Source organism: Falco peregrinus, chromosome 2, assembly GCF_023634155.1.
Source record: "Falco peregrinus isolate bFalPer1 chromosome 2, bFalPer1.pri, whole genome shotgun sequence".
Taxonomy (NCBI): domain Eukaryota; kingdom Metazoa; phylum Chordata; class Aves; order Falconiformes; family Falconidae; genus Falco; species Falco peregrinus.
In genome coordinates, this window is record NC_073722.1 from 75469232 (window position 1) to 75487886 (window position 18655).

The 18655-nt window shown below is 40.3% G+C and overlaps 1 protein-coding gene across 3 annotated transcripts in view; it reads left to right on the top strand.

The window, feature by feature from the left end:
• Positions 1 to 15775, top strand: part of SNCA (synuclein alpha) — a 71060-nt gene extending 55285 nt beyond the window's left edge. For all 3 annotated transcript variants that reach the window (XM_055797909.1, XM_055797910.1, XM_055797911.1), the window contains exons 5-6: positions 14057 to 14146; positions 15148 to 15775. In XM_055797909.1, coding sequence (XP_055653884.1) covers positions 14057 to 14146; positions 15148 to 15180 — 123 coding nt within the window. In that variant the 3' untranslated portion in view covers positions 15181 to 15775. The remainder of the gene's footprint in view (positions 1 to 14056; positions 14147 to 15147) is intronic.
• Positions 15776 to 18655: the final 2880 nt, after the last annotated feature.

The following is an 18655-nucleotide window of genomic DNA, read 5'->3' on the forward strand; positions in this document are numbered from 1 at the left end:
GATGTGCATAGGTTCTGTGCATATAGATTGTGTAGCTGTGGGGTTCACAACCCCATCTTCTGTCTGCTTATATTAATTCTGTTTTCTTTTTTCATTATTTAGGAGACAGATCAATTTTTAATTTGAGGATTTTTTTTCCTCCCCTGGAGAAATGGGCAAATAGTGATACATTGTATTCACATGAAGGAATATGTGTTAGATTTCAAACCAGTTAAACAATCATGGAAGAAAAAAAAATGTCCTTTCTTCCTGACTGGTAAATATTTAACAAGCTGCTGAATGGTCAAAGGTCCCTTCTAGGATTTTAAAATGACAAGATAAAAATTGAGTTTAAATTTTCTAACATTTGCATTTGTGACAGCAAGAATATAAGCAATGTCAAATGCTTGAAGTCCTCCCACTTGTGCAGTGATCACTGAGTCACGGTACAAGCCAATTTAGAATCCTTCACCCCTGCTATAAACGTTGAGCCTAACTCAGCTGGGAAACGGGAGCATCACCCACACAACACAAAGCACTGCAGCATTTTTCTTTTGCACAGGGAATTAGCAGCAGTATAAAAAACCAAGTTCAGCGCTGAAGGGATTCTGCTTCCTCCAGCAACTGTTCACTACAGGATATTGTCTCCCAAGTTTGCTTTGCCTTACGTAAATCTTTGTTTCCACAGGGCTATTGAAACGTGTATTAGGAACACACTTTGCGTGAGTGCTGTCCTTTTATATGTGAATCTTAATGTTCCCATTGTGTTGAGGGGATGGTAGCAGAGCTTTCTTGTCACTGACTTAATGTGGGAAATTACAGATGGGTAAATGCTGAATCTGTCCATCTCGCTGGATAAAAATGGTTTGCATCAGACTTCAGAGATGCCGTTCTTTATCATATTAAGTAGTTTGGTTTTGACACTTGAAACACTTCAGATTTCTGAAGGTAGTTCTTGATTTACTGCAGTGTTATTTTAGTATTAAACCTATGTAACAGCATTGACTTCCATGGAACTAACTACTTGGTTAAGTGTATGCTTGAAAATCTTTTCTGAATATGGGTTATATGAATTTGAATGTATAAAAATGAGTTCAAGTAGATCAACTTTTAAACTTTCATTAGTAATGTTGTTTTAAGTTTCTCTTGTCAGATTGCTTACATACAGTATACTTTTGTTGTTGTTGCAAAGAATGTGTTGAATTCCTTTTCTGCATGAATCCATTCATGAAAATGCTTCTGAATAGTTGTGATACTAGTTATTATTCTGTAAATAACTTTTTGAGGATGCTAGATGATCCAAGGCACATCCTGACAGAAGTGTCTCTCTTGAGATAAATGTAGCCCACTAAGGATCCACACTTTACACATAGATACGTTTGGAATGTTGCAAGTATAGGAAAGGGACTAATAATGTTAGAGCAGTCACTGTTGCAATTTCTAACGCCACTGCCTGTCTTTGATAATTCTCGGCAGATGGGCAGCTAAACTGGAGAATAAGGACCCGTTGGTTTGTTGCTTGACCTTACAGAAAGGATGCAGATGTATAACAGAAGTCACTGCTATTTTCAGTAGCGTGGTTTCTCATCGAATGTGCTTGTTGAACAGTGCTTGTTATGAAATAGTAAACACGTCAACGGGCTTTATGCTAAACCACTGCAAAAATTATCATGCTTTTAATGACAACCATTGAAATACTCCTATGATGGGAATGCGCAAATACTTACCATATAAACTAAAGGATAAGAGAAACAAAATTATTTGGAAATCGTGACTAAAAGATGACGATATAGCATACTGCTGAATTTAATTTCGTTTGTTTGTTCGTGGCAAACTACATTTACTTTTAGCCTTGTATTCCACACAAGTATTTTCTAGTATGGCTCCCTTCTAGAACAGCATTTGCACATAAATACACCAGCTGGGTGTCTAACTGATATTTCCTAAGCATTTGCAAACATTTGGGCATCTGGCTGTGGCAATCATGCAAGTGTGTTGTTTGTGTTCAGGTCTGCATGGGTGATTCTTAAGATCTGGCTGTCATTCTTATCTAAATGTTCACTGAGCAGCACATGTATAGAAACGTCTTTATGACTGGTAGCTGACAGGTTTTTGTGTTGTTTTCAAACTACAGGGAGTCATATAATAAATGCACATCTTTTTTTCTGGAGCATGGACTTATCCTGTCAGTCTTTGCATCATCCTCAGTACTTAAAATAGGAAAAAACTCCACCATAGTGAGAACCTAAATGGTGAAGATACTGTGTGGCTCTGGGCAGCATGTCGGTGTTCATTGCAGGAACTGCAATGTGGCTTGTAGAAGAAAGAACTGTACTGACTGTAACGGATTTGCTACGTGTGTTCCCTCAGTTCCTCTACTGTTTTAACTGAGCACCCTCATCACTATAGAATAAGCTTTGATACTCATTCTCATTGGCATGACTTGCATGAAATTATTCTTCCACAACTTCAGAATTCATCTGAACTTCCATAAATCACATGCATCTGACTGTTACACCATGAATTTGAAGAAAAGTGGTTTGGTCTTAGTTTTGTATTTATTCCCTAAGTAGAGGGTGTAATGAATACAACTGCAAAGCAGTATTTCGCTCAAAACTTCTTGACAGAAAGGTAGTTTTACCCTGCTGTTCTGGATGTAGCAAACAGAATGAATGCTTTACCTCAACTGCTTTTTTGTGTGCTACATTTACGGTGCATATGCATCAATTTTTCCTCTTGTATGCTTAAATATGAATGGGGCGGTGGCTGGAGTGTGATTAGTAGCAGTTTACGGTGATTACTTTGCTGTGAATCCAGTGCATTCCTGGGTGCAGAGGGCAGACCCCGGCTTAGCTCGTGAAGTTTGAGGAGCTACTGTGATTAACAAGAAAGGACCAGAGGGAAAGTGTCATTTGAACAGTTCTGACAACTAATGTTCTGTGCTTCTTTGATCCTTTAGAAACCGCTCTGCGTTTTAATTTCAAGTGGTTTGATGGAGTTTATTAATAGAAGGCTCTTTCTGGTAAAAGCAGCACAGTAACAATTCCCCTTTGAAGCTTCATCTATGGCTGAGGAGGAGATCATCAGCCCACACTAGATGAGGTAGTTTTCTGATGTTAGAGCGAGCTGGGGCTTGCCCTCCTTCTCGTCTGTCTGCCCGATGGGCAGCGTCTCTGCCCTACACCAAGCAGCCACATCCAGGCTCTAGCAAGACTTACCCTGTGTGCAGTTCTCACCGGCGAGCACCAGGCACGAAGGGTAGTGGATGCTCAGTGGGTTTTCCCTAACCGTATCGTGTGGACAGAGCAAGCTGGCTTAGTCCAGAGAAGCTGAAATGAGTCAGGGTAACAGTTTTTCCAGTATCAAAACCTTGCTACAGAGAGAAAGGGGGCTGTGTCCAATGGGAATAGACTAGGAATACTGGAGCTAAATGGTAGTGAGGGAGATCAAAATTAGACAGCAGGAAAGATGCTAATGGTAGCAGTAATTAAATGAAGGATTAGGTTATCTAGAGATGCTGCAGAATTTTTGTCACTGGAGGCTTTTAATGGGGCTTTTCCCAGGCGTCTGTTGGGAATGATTTTGGGGAAAGCTGAACCTGTGACTCAGGTGACTCCACAAGGCCATTCAAACTTGCACTCTTACAATTTTCTATATATGAAGAAGTAGTGAATATTTTTATGGTATGTCCCTTTTGGAACAGCAGCAAATGTCTGTAAAGAGGATCATAAAAACAGGCTGCTCTCAGTACAGGTATGAGTTCAAAAATGGCTTACTGTGAGGTGAAGAGTTACACCAGGCTTATACTGACATAGGTAAGAGCAGAATTTGACCTGGGAAAGACTGTTTTACTTTGAGCTGACTCACGCAGTGCAGAGGTTAGCAGAGTTTGGTCTGACGCTTTCCTTCTTCTAAGGCAGAAATGAAAAGCAAAGATAACAGTGTCGCAGGAGGAGGGAAAGAAAACACACTCAAGTATTGTATATTTAAGGACTAGTCCTTTAAAAGCCTCCACACCTTCTACACCTTACTAAGTAAACTCTATTAAATAATTCTTTCCACTTAGTTGAAAATATTTTTTTCTTCTACGCAAGAATAAGCTGAAGAGATGTTTGTGTTTCATGCCACTGGACTGTGAAGTAGTCTTCCCCGATGCAAGTGAAAGCTCTGAACAGTTGTATGCTTGCTTCGAGATGGAGGGTGATATTTCAAGAATATAAATTTTAAAATGCAGGCTGACTCTTCTTTTGTAGTGTTTTGATCTGCTGCTGAATCAATTGCAGGAAATACTCCCAAAACATTTATAGTTAAAAAAATTGTTGCAGGTGTTTGTCAGAGCAAGTGCTGGTTTCTTGCTTAGAAGAAACATATTTTAGAATTCCCCAGCTAGGTGAAGTGCTGTAATAGGTTGTAATTGAAGGAATGCTTTAGAGAGATGCTAGCTGGTAATAACTGAAGGGTAACAACTGCATGATCAGCATGTCCTGTCAATCAATTACAGCCTTTGAAGGTGACTGTGCTGCCACTAGCTCTTCTGTCAGCCCACAGCTCAATGTGCTGGAGAGTAAAAGCAAATGAGTCAATGCTGATTGCATTAGCTTATCCACTCACACTGTAGAGAAAAGCAAAAGCGAGAAAACCCTACCTGCTTTCCACTACTTGTAGAGATCTCTTTCTTTAAAAACTTCATTGGAAATTAGTGGAGTTACTTCATTGCTTTGTGAGTACACTCAGACAAGGTGGGGCACAGAACCGCCGTGTGCTGTCACTGGGGCTGTGCGTAACGGAGCGGGTACTTGTGCTCTTTATGATGCTAAAGGGTGACTGGTCCTGCAGTTCTCTATAGGGGACTTTTTCTAAGACAAGGAGAAATAACTATGGTTTAGAGGTTGCTCTTTTAGGTAATACAGCATTGAATGTACTGTTTGTGTGACTGGAGAATTCTTTTAGAGGGAACTTGTTTTCCTCCCTTAATTTTGTCTTTTAGGTAAGAAAGTATATACTCATGGAGTCTATACAGTAACTTCTGGAGTTTAGCTACATTAAAAGTTACGTAATGTTGGAATACGGTTATGATATCCAAACACTTTTCAACGAAGTACGGTAAAAACACTTTGCAGCTTTGACTGGGACCAAGCTGCTTAAAATCGTATTTACCGACTTACTGGAGCCAAATCTGAACAGGGTTGCTCATTTTTATGCTAACTGCAAAGCTGATGTGTACCACTGGTTTAGTTAACATGATCAGTCAAGATCATGTATTGTTATGTTCCAGTTCTGTTTAATGAAGGCAAAGCTCAGGTTATCATCCTCAGTGGTCTCTCTTGGTGATGGGTTCATACAGATTGCAGAATCCTCCATTGCTGCAGGAGGATGTGTGGGTTTAGCTAATCCCATGGAGCCCCTGACAGATGTAGGCTGGTCTTAAAGACTTCTAATTAAATTATTCCTTTAGGATTATATAAACCTAGATCACTTATGCTTTCCTGACAATTTCCTTCATCTTTCCTCTCTGCTCTCGGATGTGGTCGTTCCTGCTGTCCTTTGGGATCTCCTGGCATCCCCAAAGTGCATTGTGTAGACTGAATTCTGTACTCGGGAGAAAGCACCCTTGGGCTAGATTAGACCAAGTGGATTACCTCACTCGCCTTGGTAATACATGAGGGAATGGCTTGTATTTTTTGTATAACATGACATGGCTGGCTTATGTTACTCTTTGACTTGGTGATTCTTTTCTGCCCTTCCTCTTTGATTTGGTGAGTGCCAAAGTGCAGCGTATTAACACCTTTTCCAATTGAGCTGCATCTTATTTATTTCAATCACTTGGTTTTGTCAGAGTATCTTTAAATTATTGTAGTACAATTAATTAAAAATAAATTCAGGCTGTTTCTTGTGCCTTCTTAATGTGTAAGACTGAGCATACGGTAAAAGTGCAGTCCTTGGTCCTTCTTCCAAATCTTTATTGAAGATTTTGATATTACTGAACTCAAGGTTTCTGTGAAACTGCACTCTGAAACTTCATTTCTGAGAGTGTAAATCACGATGCTGATAGTGGATATTGTTTGAGCAGATCAATTACCCTAAAACATTTTTATTGACCTATGCTTCTTTACCTTGTTCATGAGAACGTCAAGCAAGGCACAGCTGTGACTGCATCCCCGGTGTGATGTTCAGTTAGCATGTATCATTCCCACTATTTTGCAATTAGAAATTACCGTCTTTCTAAATGGAAAGCTCTAGCGTTCCCCCCTGCCTCCCCTACCTGTGGGGTTTTCACTGTCACCGTAGATTTGGGAAGCTGAAAAGGATGAAGCTGAAAGGGCTGTGTGTTGTGGATGCATTTACATGGTGTTGCTGGTGGCACATTGACTCAGCCCCTAGGCAACCTGTTATTTTAAGTCACCTGTCATTAATGCATGTGTCCATCACTTTAGGACTCATATGAGCTGCTGGTCTGACCTGGGCAACAGGTGGGTTGTCCATGTAATCTGCATCTGTTTATCAGCAAATAGGGACACACCAGCAGCTCTAATTAGGTATTTTACCACCCTAGTTAATGCAAAACATGAATCTGAGTCTGAGGAAAGTTGATAGCTCACAGAAATGTTCCTGTTGTGCTCTGAACTGAATTGAGTCTCATCTTTACAAGTAATACCAACTGGGGAATTTAAAAAGGAAGGAAACAAAAATTTACACAATCTATGTTGTATTTAAATTTGGTTTTCTAAAAATTTACAACAGTTCATAAATTGCTGTAAACAGCATTTCCAGCTATTTATGGACACCAAGACGGACCTGTAACCACAGACACTTAGACAATCTTCACTTTCGTTCCTCTCTCCATTGGCCTCAGTTTTTACCCTTTTCACTTTTGTCATTGCCAACTGAAGGGCATAAAAACATGAACCAAAATGCAGCCTGTAGCACTTGCAGTCACTATGTTGGCCTTTCATTGAAAGTGTGCTACTGCACTGATGTTTATTTGTTTAATTAAATGTCCCTAGTTCACTTCCACTCTGTTTAAGGAGGAGGGCAGTAGTCTCACCCCGTTATTGGTACTCTAAATGAGTTGTGCACTGGAACAGGTAGTTTCCTTCACACATACTGCTTTCTCGTCATTTCCTTCACTTAGGTGTTTAGCTTAGGGATAATTAAAACAGTCCATTTTTTTCTGGCTAGTGCACAGGTATGTTTCCTCTCTGTATCTCCAGGGTAAAACCTCTAGACTGCTGCTGATGCTTTATCATTCACAGTTGAGCTTAAAGGCAGTGAGCGAGCAGGAGCTTTAGAGCATCCTAAGCTGACCTGGCAACTCAGTTATAACCAGTCAGCTCGGTATATCTAATACCTTAGGACAAGGAAAGTAAATAAATTGAGGCCATCTTAGCCTTTTTTTTTTTTTTATGTTGTTGGGAATTTGATGTTTTGTTCAAGGGTTTTTCTCCCTTTGGATAAGTTGAGCTTTATGGTCAAAATACCTGTGAAAAATCAGTTCACTTAGGTTCAATATCCAGCCCCTAAGTATCCTGATATTTGGTGGAGAAGAAAGGATACAAATTATTTTCTTTTCAAAGGGGAATTGTAAGCCCGTTGGCACAGTGAATTTCTGTTCAGATTGTAGCAAAAGGTGAGTTTGGGCAGTGTGTGTGACAGCTGCACTGAGGATATACATAAGGAAACCCAACATTTTTCTTTAAACTCCACCATGTAATGACTGACAGTTCCTGAAGAAATTCCTTTCAGGGTGCATAATACCAAAATGAATTGGGTTTAGTCAGGCTGGAGGGATATTCAGTTACCAGTTGTAAGGGCTTAAGGCAACCCTGCTGAGTTACAAACGCTCTGGGACATGGTAACAGGCACAAGGCCAACAGCTTTAGGGATAAACAGTTTATCTCTAAATGATGGTGTGGTAATAAAGACAGATTAGTAGTACAACTATCCAGACTGTAACAGCAACAAATTCAATAATTCACTAGTACTGGGATAGACTTAATATCCAGGCTCACAGAGTTGTATGTGACCACAGCTGTCAGGCAGGCAGGAACCAGGCTCGGCGGCTTCTCCGGCTGAGCTACTCGGACCGGTTGGTGAGCTTGAGGAATGTCACATTCCCTCATGGGACAGTCCTCTCTGTTGTTGTGAAACTCCCACTCTGTTGCAGTTGTGAAAGCACTGGTTGGGCTTGTTCATCAGGCATCACATCCCCTGTCCTGCCACCGAGCATCACATCCCATGTCCTGCCAGTTCTGTCCTTGGTGTGCACAGGGTTCAAAATACAGTATAAGGCAATACTACTCTTACTCTGACCTATCGGTACTTGGTAATTTTGCATCCAATGCTTTTGGATGTGATTTTTTTAATATATTTTTTATATTCCTATTTTTATTTCAAGCTCCCCGAGGTACCAGCCGGTGTGTATGTACAACAAACTGGACTGCATTAAAAATGCTTTGTATGGGACATATCATTGCACGTCTCAAAGGACTTTCCAAAAGGGACTTTAAAGGTCTTTACAGAAGAGGTGTGCCAAAATTTTCTTGTAAACCAGATTTTTTCCATATCCTAGTTTGCTGCTTTTTCCATTGCACCTCTTCTCTTGATTCACAGCGAGTCAGTAATTACAAAAACACTCAATAACAGACTGGCAAGTGATGTAGTGTGACCAGTGCTCATTGAGTTTATAATAATCTATTTTTCTGAAATTAACTATGACTTCTCAAATAACATTAATTTGTTAGGTGTTTGAGGCAAGCCTCACCTTGTTTTAATGTATATGATTGAATTTGGCTGGTAGAGCTTTCTACTGAAGAGAAAATCCTCCCACAATATCTGCATGGGAAAACACGTAGAGGTCTCAAGAACTGACAGAAAATCAGCAAGTGTGAAACAACACAAACGTGAAAGTTTATGGGGGGAGGCTATCAACGTGTATAAATACCTGATTGGCGTGGTGGTAAAGGAGATTGAACCAGACTCTTCAGCAGTTCCCAGTGAAATGGCAGGAGGCAGCGGGCACTAACTGAAATGCAGGAAACTCTATTCAAATGTAAGGGGAAAAACGCATTTTCAGTGTGCAAGTAGTCAAACACTGGACCAGGTTATCCAGCGAGATTGTGGAGTCTCCACCTGTGGGGATGGTCAAAACCCAAACAGGCACAGCTGTGAGCAAGCTGCTCTAGGTGACCCTGCTCTGAGCTGGGAGGTTGGACTAGATGATCTCTGGAGGTGCCTTCTGACCTCTGTGGTGAGTGGAAGTGACTTCCAGGGTGGTCTCCTCTTGCCAGTATAAACATTGTAAGAGCTGACGCTTCAGTGGCCTGGTTTATGTATGTAGGAATATGGAATCATTCCAGAATGAATTAGTCTCCAGTAATCATGAGAATCTATGTGACTGTAAGACTCCTTCAGCATTTTTAATGGAAAGAAAAAAAACCATGTTACCAGCCAGAGAGATAGTAAATTACAATGCTTAGATCAGCTGCTAAGTTACAACTACAGTGCTTCTTTTTGAAGTTGCTTTTATCCATGACTTCAGATAAAAATAATGTATTTCTGTTGGTAACAACATGGCATTCAAAGACATGTCACCAAGAGGACCAAGTCATGCTCTCTGAATGTGACCATTTTGCCAGATTGGTGTGGCATAGATGTGGTACCATGAGCAGACTATGTCGTCTGTTTTCCATGTGTAGGGGATCTTAAACAGTGTCTCCCCTTCCACCAAGAGCATTATGAGGTGGGAAGGAGGGTGAAGAGAAAGAATGGGGTGTAATTTTCACCAAAAACACTGAAATAAGACAAACCCATTTGGTGATGTTTTCCTGGTAAAAGGAATAGGCCTGAAGTTTTGGCAAATACGCTATAACTGACACAGGGCCAGGACTTCAGGAAGACATTTTAGTTGGGAAGACTTCTTAATTGGACTACTATTTTATTTCAAAAGTGGGTCATTTCACATTGTTAACCACACAGCTTAGCAGGTTTCATTCCCATAGTAAAGGCGTTGCCATCAATGTTTTGTATCCACTGCAGCATGTAAGTTCCACTTCACCTCTTATTTTTGCCACTCTTGTATACCAGTGGGTTTGTACCTGTTCCTTGAGTCAGAACTGGTGTCTAGGGTCATGCAAATGTACCACTTCACAGGGATGGGACACTGTCAAGGGAAGCCAGTTTGTTTATACGATGACACCAGTTGCTCCTCCAAAGGAGAGAGCATGGCACGCTGTGGGCAGCAGGGCATACACTGCAGCTGTTCCTTCCCAGGGAGGGTGCAAGTTCTGGGCCGTGCAGGTCTGGTAGTCACAACATTTTGTCAAGTCAGGCAGGAGTGCTGGTAGCCCAGACTGACACCGCTGTTGGTACCTGAACAGCAGTGTGGGGTGCTGGGCTCTGGCTAGCTGCAAAAGCTTCCTTTCCATAATACGGGGTCTAAGGGTACCAGACTCTGATGTAGAAATACAAGTTTTACCCAGTGGCTGTGCTTAAAACCAAGATGGATTTGGACATTTGTTTTTTCTTAAGGGTATCCTCAGGGGACAGGCAGACATCCTCCCTTTGCCGTTCTTTTAATACCTTGCTTTTTGCATGAGCTGTAATTTTTCCTTTTTAAACGGTTTTCCCTGCAAAAGAGCTCACGCTCCCCAGTTAAAAACTGACTTCATCTCCGAGAAGCTTTTGTTTAGCTTTTCAGACCTTCTAATAAAAATCTTTCCTCTGGAAATGCCCTTCTATATGGTTTAAGAGCAGAGGTGGTGGCCTCAAGAGAAAAACTTGTCTTTCATACTAAGACAAGAGTTGGTCTGTTGGATGTTTTTCCTCTCCATAACTGAATTGGGATATGGAATTATTGATCATGAGAACATAAAATTGCATTCTTTGTTTTAAAGGAGGTCAATAATGATACAAGGTGTACCTTAGATGGTTCTGTGTTACTGGGGGTGGTTGTTTACTTTTGTGATATCCTAGCTTTGGAGGGATTGTATATCAGAAGCAGAGAGAGCCTCCACTAAAAATTATGTGGTCACTTATACTGTACATTTAAATGTAACAAATGTGACCTTGAGTAATGTCATTCTTGTCTGAACTGCAGTGACATCAACATGAAAGGTGGTGTTTGTATACTCTCTGCAGCTGGACAAAGGTGATAAGCCTGTCCCAGGCAAAGAGCTCCCTTAATGGCTTGGTGTGGCTTATGATTTCCTTGATTTGAAAAAATATTGGTGGTGTGATTGATGTTGTATTTCACTAGTGCTGCTGATTGTTTTATTTGAAGTTGTAGAGGAATCTCCATCCTGAACTCACTGAAGGAACTTGGGAAGATGATTAATTTGGCCTTTTAGGCATTGTGTCTCTGTCATCCTGATGGACAGTCCAGACCCGTGGCAGACATTCCTAAAAAACAGTGTACAAGCTTTGAAGCTCTTCTTTGAAATTCAGTTGGCAAATCTTTGTCTTCGTCGTTCCTAATGGTCCTGGCAGTTTCACTCGCCATCTGTTTTCCTGCTACAGATATCATGAAGCTGCATGCTTTCTTCCTTGTGCAACCTCAAGACTGATTTTGGGCACAGTGTTACTTGATCTACTGCTTGTTAGCCGAAGCTGTTCCTTAATGATAGAGGGAAACAGAAATTAAATTATATTTTGCATTAAGCAGGAGAGTAGTAGGCTGGAGCTGTAGGTCCTTAGAGCTGATACATTAGATCAAGTGCACAGTAACAGCTTTAAAATTTGCATCGTGCACACACTATTTAGCTATTGCAGTCAAAGTTGATATGGATTGATGCTACTTCTTATAAAAGTAAGCAGGCGTAAGTACTCCTAAAAATTGACTTAGAAGCTAGGGTAATTAAATATTGCACATCAAATAACCTTAGGAGCTCGAGTGTTACAATAAGCCAGGGCAGAAATGTAATTGGGCCCAGTTTTTCTGATAACTTCATGCTTAAAAAGTTACCTGTCATGTTGAACACCCAAAATTATTAATTTTTCTGGAAGACACGGGCCTAAATGAAGATATTAACAACCTTATTCTTCAGTGTCCCTTGACTTTTGGAATATGTCCTTTGTATCTATGCCGTAGAGCAGGGCAGACTGTTAACTGGTAGCAGGCACATGCATGGAGGGAACTTGGCAGAAGAGTAGGCGTTGATTCCACACAGATTATACTGTTTACCTCTAAAGGAAAAAGCATATCTGGCCCCACTGAGAAGCAATGAGACCAGGTATCTTCATACTGGACCTTCTGAAGTCTGAAGTAAGAGCTAGAGAGAAGAACCCACATAATGGAAATAAATTCTGCACATCGTGGATTTTGATGATGAGTGTGAAAAACGTGTGTTTATGCGCTTGCATCAGTGCCAGAAAAGGTGGCCGAACCAAGGAAGAAAAGAATTTGTATCTAGCAGATAAAGTCACAATTTGTGCATGGAGAGTTGCAGCAAGTAAGGAACAGTGTTATGACTAAGGTCACCTGGTTAAACCACAGAAAGGAGCTGGTGTGTGGCAAATGGTGAACAGCAGAAGCATGATAAATACGGTGTGAAGGTAAAGAGGGTTTAGGGTCACCTGTTTTGCATATTGTTTTTTATTTTGTGTTAAACTCTGAGGTGAGTTTCAGGTTGAGCTTCTCTTACTCTCATTTCATCTGTGTCCTAAACTTAATTTAGCATCACTGTCCTATAATTTGCAGGCTTTGAAGAATTAGCTCATTAGTCAGGTTTGTGACATTTAATTTTGTATTTCTGTCTGTGATACCAGCCTGCAGTGTTGTTTGGGTTTTTTTAAGTTAATTTCTTCCTGAGTGTCTGTAATTGTTTTTTAGTGCGTTTCTGTCTAGATTGGCAGCTGGTATAAATCAGCATAGTCATGATAGTTCCACTGAACTACTCTGCCTGTTTTCAAATCAATTTTTTTTACAGTTCAGGACGAACTCCAGCAGTCTTTGTTCTGGCAAAATTAAAGTTTCTTCTCTGTGAACTTCTGTAGTAACAACTACTATGGGAATTGGCCCAGTTGGAATGTTTGTTTTCCTTTATAATTTGTGTTTGTTTCAGATGGTAAATAGCATCTATAGTTCTAGGACAAAATTTAAGTAATCTTACTGAGCAAGTTATTCCCTGCATCATTGCAAACCCATGAATTCCAAGAAGTTCTTAGCAAAATTGCTATATAACATAGAAGCGCTGCTATAATGGTCAATAGCAGATGCCCAGTAAAAAGTGTAAGAAGATGGGTATCAGGTAGTGCCATGTATCATATACTAACACTGCACAGAGTAGTGTGCTGGTTGGCATAAGACATATAGAGGTGTTATCTATTAAAGGAAAAAAGCTTTTCCCAATACAATTAAGTTCTAAAACTGAAAGAAAAAGCCAGCATGCAGTAGTCTGGAGTTATAATTCTTCCTTTTCTTGCTACTTTGAAATGTACTGTGAAAAGGCTAAAACTGTAAAATAAATGATTCGTGAGAGGATTGATGTCTACAACATTAAAAATAGATAATTGAATTGCTTTTTCATTTGTGCGTCTTGATACTAACCATTTTTTTGGCCTGCTTTTACAACTACTTTTGCATATCTGCAACTGTATTCCCCCGAGAAGTTAAACAGAAATTAATGTGATAACCTACTTAAACAATTTGTGTGGGATTGTGTTTCCCAGATCAGTTTCTTAGGAAGCAAGAAATCTTGTTTTGGTTTGTTTCGTGACTTGGCCAAAGCATTTTCTGTGGGAACAAAATATTTCCCAAAGATATTCAGCAGGTTGGAGGTGGTACTGTTCTTTTGTTCAGGTTGACTTCTTTGTCTGTCCGTGGCAAGAGAGAAATGGAGTATCAGCACTTCAGCTATTCGGAAAGATGATAGTAGTCATTCCCCGCGTGGATGCCCCTGTGGAACATGGAGCAGATCTCTCTGGAGCTGATGTCCTCCAGCTCTTCAATCACTGGCAACATCCCACAACCAAAGGACAGGCCAAGAAGTCAATCACAGATGGGGAGGAAAGACATGCTTTGGTGTAAATGAGGAGGCAAGCAGTTACAGTCTGTTGCTTTTCTTTCCATTTTTGAATGCAGAATGAAGAAGGTTTCCTGCAGGAGGGAATGGTGAATAATACAGATGTTCCTGTGGATCCTGAGAATGAGGCTTATGAAATGCCTCCAGAGGTAAACCTGTTGTAGTGTTTGCTGTGAATGCATGTAGGAGAAGGGCACAGGAGGGGACTGCACGCTCGAGTTGTGTTAGCCTGGCACAGGCTGATGCTGGGAGGGCACAGCAGAAATGTGGTCTCTTTGGCCAAGATCTCCCAGAGATATAGTGCTGGGAATCAGAAAATCTGTTTCTTTCTCAATAATAAGGAAGTTTAATAGGAAAAATATTGTGTGTGTTTCAAAACAGTTGTGCTGGGCTTTCTAAGTAATCTACAGTAAACTATTTTTTTTTTCTTATGTTTGATAAGGAGTATGGGCAAAACTGCATCTTCATAGATTGATAGCTTGGCCACTTGTCAAAGCATCATGCTTTGTAAAGCATGATAATTCATTATTATACTGTTAATGCAATTATGGGAGTAAATTATTTTGTTGTTTTTATGAACCTACTATCTGAACTATTACTACAGTGTCTGGCGTGATGCATTGGTAGATGGAGTGTCAGTTTTACAGTAGCACAGATAATTAGACTGAAAATGAGAGGTATAAAATATTTAGGCCATGATCCATAAAAGATTTATAGGCACGCTTAATTGCTAACAGCCTGAATATCACTGAAAGTATGGGGGCTGCTCGCATACCTGTAGTTAAACACACATTTAAATTATTTACTGACTTGAACCAGTATCTGCAATATGTGGTGTGCTATTCAGCCCAGAGGTAGTTCTGCTCCCTCTCCAAGTGAATTGCCATGGGTGGTTTCATGAGCTTCTGGTAACGATCAGCTGAACGACGTATTAATCGCTGTAAAAGCCTAATTCTCCTGTAAATACCACAGCTTGTAAGGTACACTATCTGGCAGGTGTGACAAAGTAACAATAAACTGCAAGATCCTGATCACATGATGATTATCCATACTATTTTGGCATTGAATCCACTAGGACTACAACAAGCAGTGAAAGTAGGATGTATTTATCTAAAATACTAGTAGCGCTGACTTCTGCTCTCCTCATTAGGAAGAGTATCAAGACTATGAACCAGAAGCATGAGAGTCCTTTTCTTCCTTTATATCTCCTGAAATCTACTAACTACTAAAGATGTCCCATCCTGTACAAGTGCTGAGTTCCAATGTGCCCAGTCGTAAAATTTTTTTACAGTTTTTACGGTGTATTTTGAAGTCTTCCATCAGCAATGATTGGAGTATCTGTGACTGCATCCACCTTGTTTCAGCATCTCCCTCCTGCTGAAATGAAAGCTGGTTGGCAGGGTCATTGTTGTGCTGTGGATATTGTGGCTTCAAGTTTAAAAGTTAAAAAGAAAACATTAAATAAAAACACCTAAGTGTCTACTGCTTATTTCTAACTCTGTACATGTTTTGTTGATAGGCTGTCAGTAATTTGATATTGTTTATGATACGGTTTTTATTTGTTTCCTATGACTATTCTTTCTGTGCAGAGATGACTTATTGTGAGAGCTTTATATATATGTATATGTATCATACATATAAAAAAAGTGAGCATGATCTATGCACCTATAAATACTAGCTGTTGAAATTTTACTGTTTTGTGATGTGTTTTATTAACTTGTGTCTGTAAATAATGGTGTTTAACTGAAGCGAATAAAATGTAACCCATTAAAAATGAATTTCTAAATTAGTGATGATTTATAACACCTTTCCTCTCCAAAAGCCCCTATTAAAGCGTTCGGGCTGTGTTGCTTCCCGTGAAGGAACTGGGGGAACAAAACCAGCAAACAGAAGCCCAGTCTATGCAAAAAAAAAAAAAAAAAAAAAAAAAAAAAGGATGCAGAACGAGAGTATCGGGGCCGGTAGCTGGGCTGGAGTAAATTGTTGACAAAATAGATTCATTTGTAGTGCTAATAAAGTTTCTGTTGTAAGGAGAACCTGAGAGTGCGTGAAGCCATTAATAATGGGCTGCAGCAGATTATCAGGCCTTGGGAGAAGTACTGTTTCAAGGCTGTTAAAGCGCTGAACTATACAGAAGGGTGATGGATTAGTTGCAATCAGTTTGTCTTGTATAAAATCCCATTTATCAACAGTACAGTCTACTATCTGTTGTTAGACACGGTAATTTTAGTTATTATGTTGCCTGGATACTTTTCCATATGGTAAAAAGATTTCAATGTGAGACGTTTTTACTGCTCTCATATTTTATTATCTGTCAATTTGGGTCAAATGTTGCCTCCAACCTGAATGATACAGGGCTTTTTCTTTAAGGTTCTCTAATCCTGAGTAGGATTTTGAGCTTCCCTTACAGCTAGTCTTTCCAGTGTTCTGGGGCATGGATCTTAAAGCAGGTAAATACCATCGTCTCTTTTTGTCAATGGGGAAACTTAGGCACAACCACATACTGCACGTCACTGGTATGTACAAAAAGAGACTGAAAGCCCCGGAGGCTGAACTCCCAACTTGTTCTTGAGCTGAGCTCCTTTCTGGCTTTCTGCAGCCTTGCTGGGTATTAGCACGCCCAATGTGCACTAGATCTTTCCAGGTATGTACCCCTCCCAGCTGTGTACAGTGGGAACTGGTGGTAGTACTGTTAGTCAGAACCACATGAACATAGTGGGTTTATGATGCTTAGAAAACTAGTGCTTCACTTTCCTGTTGTCGTCGCCCAGTCCCAGCACCATATTTCTAAGGAATTTCATTTATTTTAGAAGAATCGCTGTCAAGCTTTTTTCAAAGCAATTGAAAATCCCCTTGATCATTCAAAAAACTTGTGGATATTTTCTTCAATAGTTAAATTGCGTAGCGGAGTCTAAGCTCCTGTGCTCTTTTGCAGAAATTTTTCATGATAAACTGGAACAGCCCACTAACTATTTGCAGTCTCTTTCACAGGCACTGTATCAAAAGAATCTCTTGACCTGGTCACCTCTATTGTTGCAATTCATCTTAGTGCTTCAGTGGCAAATCTATTGATTGTGTCCATAAAAAAAATCAGTATCAGGACAAGGCACAATGTAATTATAAAAGTAGTATCTTATCAATGTTGCTTAAGGATCTTTCTGTGCCAGTAATAGGAGTCGGGGAAAAAAAGCCCAGTGCTGTAGTTGCGGGGTTTATACTTTTATTCCTCCACCCTGCAGTGTGCTAGCAGGGGCTCATCCGCTAGAAGCAACAACTTGGAGTAGTCAGATGCCCGATCCTTCAGGCAACAGCACTGGAAATAGCAGCCTAAGTAGAATAAATATTTCTTTTGTTCATCTTCTCTTCCACAGCCCACAGGTCTTGATTGCTGTATTGTTTCTCTATAAGGGAATCAAGTTAAACTGTTTGGTTGCTCACATGTTGCAGATAAGTTGCGCACCGCTTCGTTAAGCTGTGGGGAGCAGTATGTCATAAAAAACAGTAGCTCCTGAGACTGGCCCGTTACCCAAGCATGTAGGAGTTAATTATTTTCTTTTGTAGGTTAACATCAGCAAATCATTCAGAGTTTTCAGGTCACGTAAAATGTACCATAGGCAATCGGTTCAGTTCTTGTGCCTCTTGCAAACATGCCCTCAGATGGCCTCAAAAGTCCATGGGACCCCTGGTTACTATGGCAGCACAGTGTGATGCACAGCTCTGGTAGCAACCTGCATTTTAATTAGATTCCTTAAGGGCTATCTGACCATCCTTTCCAGGTAAACTAAATGCCATTTTCTCTTTATTTCCTGCACTGAGACGAATACTGACATGCGGATTGCAAATGTCCGAATTGTGTTGGATGCTAAAACTGAACTAAATAGATACTGCTGTATTCAGATATTTTTTTTAAAGTGTCTGCCCTGGGTATTAAAAACTGCTTCTACTGTTGTGATAACATTTGCTTAAGCAATGCCTGCCAGAGAGGAATATACCTCAGAGCCCTCTTTTCGTTAAAAGCCTAGATTTCATCTCAAAGGGAAAGCAACCTTCGGTCCTCCAATTACAAGTTACAAGTTAATAGTGTGAGTCTTACCATATCCCAGTCCTCCAGGGAAAAAACACATGTTGCTTTTCTGTTCTGACAGCTTTAATTGGTCTTATAATGGTTCCTAATTAGACACGTTGTAATAATGGTTTTACTACTGTAAATCATGGTGTTAATACTTGTGTTACATGTCTTTTGTATAATGACTTTCAAGTCATTGTATTTGTCTGAGGGATAAGGCAAGAAATGCTCTCCTTCTCCCACTGGGACTTTCCTTGTTCCCTCAAGGCAGTTGTAGGCAAGTTAAGGTAAATTCCAATGTCCTAAACTTGAGAAAAAGCAACACGCCTGCATTGCTTCAGGAAGCATGGATTATGCTCGTCCTGGCTTTCATAGTGGGCAGTCTAGGCTCAGGGATTCTCCTCTGGAAGCATCTGACACAGTGAGTCAATCAGCTGCAGCAGACTCTGAATAGAGCCCTCTGCCTCCAAGAGCTGGGAAGATTCAGGGCTGACCATTTAATGGCTGAAATTATTCCAGCAGCACAACGGACAGCAGGTACAGAATGGCTGCCTACAGATATTCATAAAATCTTTAAAACACCAAGTAGAGC